At 35.9% G+C, this 8,377-nt stretch overlaps 1 protein-coding gene across 1 annotated transcript; it reads left to right on the top strand.

The window, feature by feature from the left end:
- The first annotated feature begins 4,585 nt into the window (after window positions 1-4,585).
- Window positions 4,586-8,155, top strand: LOC113742089 (protein KINESIN LIGHT CHAIN-RELATED 3). The gene is made up of 3 exons (XM_072046098.1): window positions 4,586-4,717; window positions 5,233-7,300; window positions 7,642-8,155. The coding sequence occupies exons 2-3, from the start codon at window positions 5,289-5,291 to the stop codon at window positions 7,856-7,858; spliced, it is 2,229 nt and encodes a 742-aa protein (XP_071902199.1). The 5' UTR covers window positions 4,586-4,717; window positions 5,233-5,288; the 3' UTR covers window positions 7,859-8,155.
- The last annotated feature ends 222 nt before the right edge of the window (window positions 8,156-8,377 follow it).

The following is an 8,377-nucleotide window of genomic DNA, read 5'->3' as shown; positions in this document are numbered from 1 at the left end:
CAATTGGATAATTGTATGGCATAATTGGAAATGGATAAATTGCTGAAGAAGTCGTTTCTTGTGTTAAAAGGGCTGATTACTGTAACAAATAGTACCTGTATCTTTCTTTCTTCTTGCACTCGTGCCTTTCTTTTTCTCTTTTTCATATGTGTAGAAATTAATTTGCACTTGAACTTTACAGGCCAACAAGGGGACATGTTAGAACAGAAGAAAGGAACACAGCAAAAACACATTTGAATGAATGCTCCAGCTGAATAGTGGCGTACATTTTGTTTACCAGATTATATACTGATCTAGTTAGCACAGTTCTCAATTGTTTTGGTGCGCCGCCTGCTCTTTCGTTGCCAGGGGTTACTATCCTCGACCCCTGTGCAAGCAAAACATCTTCTGTTGAGATCCATGCTTCCAATTGCTCATAACTTTCTTACCTGCAACGGGTCAAAACATCTCAACTGGCTGCCGGGCTGTGTCAGCTCGGAAGCCAGCGGTTCTTTAAAAAAAAAAATGTTTGGCTTTTACACAGCCCGGCAGGAATAGTTCAATACATATTGCTTGTCAGACCTACAGACGTCCTTTTTTTTTTTTTGACAATATTCTGAGTAATTAGCCAATGAAATGGGACTGTTCGGGTCACAGATTTGTTCAACGGGCTAGCTATTAGTAAGGTTGTAAATGAGTCGAGTCGCATATCAAGTTTGACCTAGTCGAGTCAAATTTCAATTTAATTCTATCGAATTCGAATTCGATGAGTTTTCAATATAAAATTCAAGTTTGAATTCGATCTTAAATTCGAATCTAGTCAATCTCAAACCCCAACCTATTCGAGCTTAAAAAGGTCAAATTAATTATTTTATATTTTAAAAAATGAATAAAATATTTATTTTTCCTTAATAAAGCATAAAAATGTTAGAGAAATATATATGTAATTTTACTATTAAAATAAAAATAATATATGTGCGTGTAATCAATTTGGCTCATGAACTAATTAACTAAGCTTTTCTATGCTCAATTCGAATTTAATAACTCGATTTGGTCGGTTCGAACTCGGCTCAAATTTTGGCCGAATCCGCTTGCAAGCAACTTGATTGGTTTGCCACCCTAGATACCGGATCCATTATAATGTTCCGAGGTTTAGCACCACAGTCGACAATTTCAGGCCCACTGCGGCAGTTGGGGACTCGATGGAGCCATAATTGTGGATTAAACAAACTTGTATTAAGCAATTATTAATGTTGGTTTATGGGATGTAGCGAAGTACCACTATCATTGGATACCTAATCAGTTCAACCTTTGAGAATATCAAAAGCTTTCACTTCTCCCTATAATTGTTCAGAAACAGAAAGTCTTGCAACTTTGATCTCCAAAATATGCCTTTGACATAACATATTATTAATTGACATGAGAGTGGTTAATTAATAGTTAATTGTGTCCTTTGGCACTTGGCATCATTCTGGTCATAGGAATAATCCGTTTCTTAATTCTTAATAGCTTTGTTTTCTTCTCCTGGACTGCAACTAATGACCCATTGACCAGATTCGAGTGTACACGGGTCCCTTCAACACTAGTAAATTGTACATGGATTAACAAACTTGCTCCAAAAAAAAAAATGATTTCTGATTAGTAGAATAATAATAATTTTTCCTTGGCTTATAAAATTGCTAATTCCGTACAGATTATTTTACAATGGACGTTACTAAGAAAGGGGCTGATGCCAAAGAGACGAATAACAACTTCATTGGGATCCAATGTAACAAATTACCCCAAGTAAAAAAAAAAAATTAAGTTATGTCATTGTTTAACAATTAATTGCGTTATTAAAAGAGTGTATATATATATATATATATATATATATATATATATAAGTGTATCACTAATATTGAGGCCCCACAATCACATCATAAATTCATTCAACTATTTAATATAGAGGCAGGATCCATGCCTAGATCTAGTGGTTGTGTGGTGCCTTTCCTTGAAGACAAGTTAGTCACAACTAAAGCACAGTAAAAGAAATTTAAGGAAAGAAATTTAAAAAAAAAGGAAGAAAGGCTATCCAAAGGAAATTTTGATAAATTTTTTGTGATTTCATCTTTCTAACATGTAAAAATTATATGTACAATCAGTCTACTAGAAACCCATGAGTGGCCGAGTAGGTTTGAAATTACACCGTGTCGGCAAAGAATCTTGTAACCTGTTAAATACCTGCATTTTAAATATTCGGGCAACTGGAGTAAAGAAAATATTTTGTAGCGACGTAAACTGATTCCGTATACCAAATCACAGTTTTTTCTTTTTAATGTTCATTAAATTCTAGACTTTTTTTTTATTATACTTTATTTTCATATAGAAGGCCACAAACCACAAAATGTTGGACACGAGCTCAAACGGTTGTCAGGAAAGTCGCTCAAATCGATTTTGTGTAAAATATACAAGATGTAATTTTATATATACACGGTACAATTAACTTTTAACAATGTGCAATTATAGAGTAAAATTTTATAAATTTCACGTGTAATGTGAAAAATAATATATAAAATATCATCTGAATCCTAAATTCTTTTCGACCAAATTTTGACCACGACCCTTCAGGACAATTGGTTCTTGAACGGTTGCTTCCCGTTCCTGCCCCTCCTCCCAAGATGCTGTGCATGTCAGTGAGCAGACTGAGCAGAGTATCTATTGCCCTCATGCGTAAAGCTGTGTTCTAATAAATGCAAAAGATTTCACCCTTAGAGCACAAGCAAAAGCATTAGGACGCTTATCCACGTTAGCCACACTTAAATCACAATTCGAATCTTGATTTTTTTTTTTTGGTAAGAGCGAATCTTGAACTTGATAATTAAAGGTTGGGTATGAGAACAGTAAGAGGGACTAAATAAGGTAGGGATTCAAAGGATAAATATGTTTTTGGTAAATAAAAATTGGATGAATTTAACTTCAATTACTATTACGAGTCAGAACATGCTTTTGAAACTATACAAAATCGTTTACAGAAATTTTTGCGGATCATTCATTAACATAACTCTCACATCTATTGCAAGATTCAAACACACGGTCTTTTGTGATGAAGTGGCTCACTCTTACCAACTAAACCAAGTTATGTTGGTATACTCAAAAGCTTATCGTCCATACAATTTGGAGCTTTTACTAACATCATGACGTAGGGATTAACGTAATCTTATTACGTAAAGGGTTACTCATGAAATCTCAAAGAGAAGTCATGATGGTAGTTTAGAACTTTAGAGCTCAATTAGTCAATTAGAACTACTTGTACTTTTAACCAAAAGAGAAAAGAAAATAGAAGGAAAATTAGAAAGATGAGTTCATGGTTGGTAGCTCAACATCAAACTCATTTACTTCAATTTATTCCGTCCAACCTAATGTGTAAAAAGAATAGGTAGTGTGTTGCTATAGTGTGTAAAAATTGTCTACTTTTAGCTGGCACTCATATCTGTTAGGTAGTGGCAAGAGAAAAGAAACAAAAAAAAAAAAAAAGAAGAGGGCAAGGTAATAAAATATTTGAATGACCAACTTTAATAATTTCATGCATTTATCGCGCTAGATTCAGTAGACATTAATAAATACTTGATTGGAATTAAAATAAAGATCGCAGAAGCTTGAGTTTTTTTTTTAGTTAAAAGCTGTAAAGACTAGTATAACTATATAAACTTGAGAAGGTAATTTATATAATTACTTTAAAAACGAAAAGGTGGCTTCCATGTCCATGCTAAATTCTACGCAAAAGTGGACACTCTTTTTGTCACATACATGAAGGAAAAATATATATATTTTTTCTTTTTTCTAGCATTTGTTGCCTGACCAATTATTATTCACAATTGGTTAAAGAAATAATTCTGCAGATGTTAATATGTACGTTTACATTAACACATGAAATATGCACATTCATTTATAAATTCTGATATTATTCGTATAGAAAGTATTTGAAAACAAATTCTTCTGAGCATAACAAGTTTTCTACCGTCTTTTTATTTTTCCTACTGTTTGATTATATTCTGACATACGTAACATCAAAAATAATACAGCGGGAAATAAAATTTTTTTCCCAAATAATTAACTATTGATCTTACACATATCCAATCCGATGTTCAACTATGAACCTGTGGATCAATTTTTATCAATATCACATGAATTAAACAACAAAATGAAAAGATTTTTTTAAAAAAAAACCTAAAGAATCCCCAGATTCTATTACACGTGAACGAGACATGAATCCTAGTAACCACAGTAAGCTTCATGCATGAACAAGAGTAAAGAGTAAAGACAGAGAGTTCAAATTCCCATTTCACCCTTCCCTAATGACTTTCCCAAACATTTCAAGTTCAAACTCCACCTCAGCAAGGAGGCATCTGTCTTTTCAGACATCCCACCCAATCATCTCATCCCACGTGTCAGTTAAAGAGAAGCGTAAACAAACAGAACAAAATCGGCAGTTGCAGACCAAAATAAATAAACCAAAATACAGAAATTTAAAACAAACAAACAACCAGTCACTTTCTTCTTTCCTTTGACATTCTACCTCTGCAATCTTAATTCATATTGAAATTACCATTACACCCTTTACATGTTAATTGTTTTTAATACATATTTTTTACTTTTACCATTCAGAATCCGAGTATATATATAAACAAGACTGAGAGATAACCCAAGTACCCAACCAAACATCTCATTCTTGCTCTCTCTGTAATGGGTTTTCCCTAAGGTATGTTTCTTTTCATTTTGTCCTTGATTCACTTAGTGTATACATATGTTTTCTGGTTGAATCGTTATTGAATTTGGTGACCCTTTGGGGTGATATAACTGTAGGATCAGTTGATTGTAGTCAACTGTGATTAGTTTTGTGACTTTGTCCACTTGATAGTTGTTGACCCCGGTTTTCTTATGTGGATTTGAATTCTTTTGCGTTTTTTTTTTTGGCAAAGTTTTTAATTTGTTTAAAGTCTTGATTTCTTGATGGATGGAGTTGGACTAAAGTTGGCGTTTCTGGTGATCAGTTAAAGATCTGTTTTTTGAAGTAAAACTGTAAAGCGTTTGATTATTCACTTATTGCATGATCTTAGTTATGTCCTATTCCAGTGCTTCATTCTTGCACTAATTGAACAATAATAGCCATTTGTTCATTTGTCATATGCTTAGTGTATCTGATTTGGTTTTACTGATGGTTGCTTTGTCTAAATTTTGGTGTTCTGAGTTAAGTTATAAGGATTTTTATTGCAGGGATGCTGTTTATTTGGTTTAAGAGAAGTTATATAAGTTGATTTCGGAGTTTTGGGATGCCTGGATTCGTTATGGAGGTAAATCATGAAGAAGGCCCAGCGAGTGAAGTGAATGAGAATGGAAATTCTACCAATGGTAAAGAGAATGTGGTTGCAAATAAGTCCCTAAATGAAGGTTTGACTACTCAAAATCCTCAGAATGGCGGCACAGGGAATGTGGTTGAGGGTGTGGTTGAGACCTCTATAGAGCAGCTTTATGAGAATGTGTGTGAGATGCAAAGTTCTGATCACTCGCCCTCTAGGGTGAGTTTTGGATCAGAAGGTGAGGAGTCTAGGATTGATTCTGAGTTGCGACATCTTGTTGGAGGAGAGATGAGAGAAGTGGAGATAATGGAAGAAGAAGAAGGGGTGAGGAAGCCAGAGAATGATGATTCTCATAGTGATATTGCTATTAAAAATGAAAGTTCCTCAATTGGAAACTTGGAAAATTCCCAATCTGGAAGTACCAAGACTACTTCAGCTCAATCAAAGAAAGCAACTCAGTCGCAGTTGGAGTCTGATGCATCAGCAGTCTCAAGTCCCAAGGGTAAAAGTCCTCATGGGAAGCCTCCCAAAGATAAAAGGAATGAGAAAAATCAAAAGAAAGGAATCACGGGAGGAATCTTCTCAAAGAAACAGAGCAATTCCCCTTCAGGGGGATTGAAACTACAGAATGGCAGTGAGGATTCATCGGAATCAGGCTTGGACAATCCTGATCTTGGGCCATTTCTACTTAAGCAAGCTAGGGATTTGATTTCTTCTGGAGATAATCCCCAGAAGGCTCTTGATTTAGCCCTTCGAGCAGCAAAGTCGTTTGAAAGATGTGCCGATGGCAAGCCCAGTTTGGATCTGGTGATGAGTTTGCATGTGACTGCTGCAATATACTGTAACTTAGGCCAGTATGGTGATGCCATCCCAGTTCTGGAGCACTCAATTGAAATTCCGGTGATTGAGGAAGGCCAAGATCATGCCCTTGCTAAATTTGCTGGTTATATGCAATTGGGAGATACTTATGCAATGCTGGGCCAGCTAGAGAACTCCATTATGTCCTATTCAACAGGTTTAGAAGTCCAAAGACGCATATTGGGAGACTCTGACCCTAGAGTTGGTGAGACCTGCAGATATTTGGCTGAAGCTCATGTCCAGGCGCTGCAATTTGATGAAGCTGAGAAGCTCTGTCAGATGGCTCTAGATCTCCATAGAGAGAGTGGTTCTCCTGCTTCTCTTGAGGAGGCGGCGGACAGAAGGCTCATGGGACTGATTTGTGAATCCAAAGGAGATCATGAAGCTGCTCTTGAGCATCTTGTTTTGGCCAGCATGTCCTTGGCAGCCAATGGGCAGGAAGCAGAGGTGGCATCTGTTGATTGCAGCATTGGGGACACATATTTATCTCTAAATCGATATGATGAAGCTATTTTTGCTTATCAGAAAGCCCTTACAGCTCTTAAGTCTGCTAAGGGGGAAAATAATCCTGCTGTTGCTTCAGTTTTTGTTCGTCTGGCTGACTTGTATAACAAGACAGGGAAATTTAAGGAATCAAAATCCTATTGTGAAAATGCCCTTAGAATTTTTGGGAAGCCCCCACCTGGTTTTGCTCCAGAGGAGATTGCTAGTGGTCTGACTGACATATCTGCCATCTATGAATCAATGAATGAGCTTGAGCAGGCACTTAAGTTGCTGCAGAAGGCACTGAAGATGTATGATAATGCCCCTGGTCAGCAAAATACAATAGCAGGAATTGAGGCTCAGATGGGGGTTTTGTACTACATGTTGGGAAACTACTCAGATTCATACAACTCGTTCAAAAGTGCAGTGCTGAAACTCCGCGCCTGTGGAGATAAGAAATCAGCCTTCTTTGGTATTGCTCTTAATCAAATGGGGCTTGCTTGTGTACAGCGATATGCAATAAATGAAGCTTTGGATCTGTTTGAAGAATCAAGAAGCATTTTGGAACAAGAATATGGACCATATCACCCCGATACGCTTGGTGTTTATAGCAATCTTGCTGGCACTTACGATGCAGTGGGCAGGTATGCCACTTTCTGGATCTCAATTTCGACCTCCAATTTGTTCTTTCCATCAATTATTTGCATTATATTGTGATTCAAACTTTTTGCTAGTCATCTTACCTCCATTGTATTTATTTAACTTTAAAAGTATCAGGGTCTTCTGAAACATATATGCTGTAGTGGCAGTAAGATATATAGGCAAGTTACGAACGTGGGACTAACTTATTTTTTTTGACAAATGGTCATGGTCCGTTTGGTGAAAGAAGAACTGACAGGATCAGCATTTTCGAGTCTGTGTTTCAATACAATGTAATTACAGTTTTTGATTTTGGACGAGTCTGTTAATCTGAATCTTTATGTAGGTTGGAAGATGCAATAAAAATGCTGGAGTTTGTTGTTGGAATGAGAGAGGAAAAGCTTGGGACAGCAAATCCTGATGTGGATGATGAGAAGAAGAGGTTGGCTGAGCTATTAAAAGAGGCTGGTAAGGTTCGGAACAGAAAAGCCAGGTCACTTGAGAACCTGCTTGATTCCAACAATCCTACAAACAATCTAAACAATGATGGCATCAAGGTCTGATAAGATTGGTTGTATATTGATTCACTGTTCACACAACATATTTATACAATTGAAAAAGGAATTTGAAGGTATAGAAGATGGATGTATTTATTAGATTCTTGTTTTGGGGTTGGTTAAAGTGTACACTACTCCTGTATGGGGGTGTGGTATAGTGTTGATTCATGTTATTTTATTGGTGAAGGTGGTTCTGTACCAAATGTTAAATTTATTTACAGCATTTGTTTGTAACTTTATAATCATTGTATATCTTTATATATGAAAAAGGAAAGAACAGAGTGATTGATACTTTTTATATTAGTACTTCTCTTGCATAATTGATTGATCTATTTGTTTCTTCCAATTAAATAAAAAACATAACAACAAGAGGAAAAGTTTGTCATGCTTCACACCTGGAAATGGACTCAAAATGGATCTTTGAATTTAACCAACATTTTGTAGTTAAAAGTCAATACGTTGAATCAATCTATGATTCTGCTGCCTTGACGTTGTCAACATTAGACACATATGATAAAATCTGCA

Source organism: Coffea arabica, chromosome 4c, assembly GCF_036785885.1.
Source record: "Coffea arabica cultivar ET-39 chromosome 4c, Coffea Arabica ET-39 HiFi, whole genome shotgun sequence".
Taxonomy (NCBI): Eukaryota; Viridiplantae; Streptophyta; class Magnoliopsida; order Gentianales; family Rubiaceae; genus Coffea; species Coffea arabica.
This window is presented reverse-complemented; position numbering and strand designations above follow the sequence as displayed.

Excerpts from the sequence above, each read along its gene's own strand:
- LOC113742089 (XM_072046098.1), top strand. The coding sequence starts at position 5,289 with ATGCCTGGATTCGTTATGGAGGTAAATCATGAAGAAGGCCCAGCGAGT. Across the intron at positions 7,301-7,641 it reads ACTTACGATGCAGTGGGCAG|GTTGGAAGATGCAATAAAAA; the intron begins GTATGCCACTTT and ends ATCTTTATGTAG.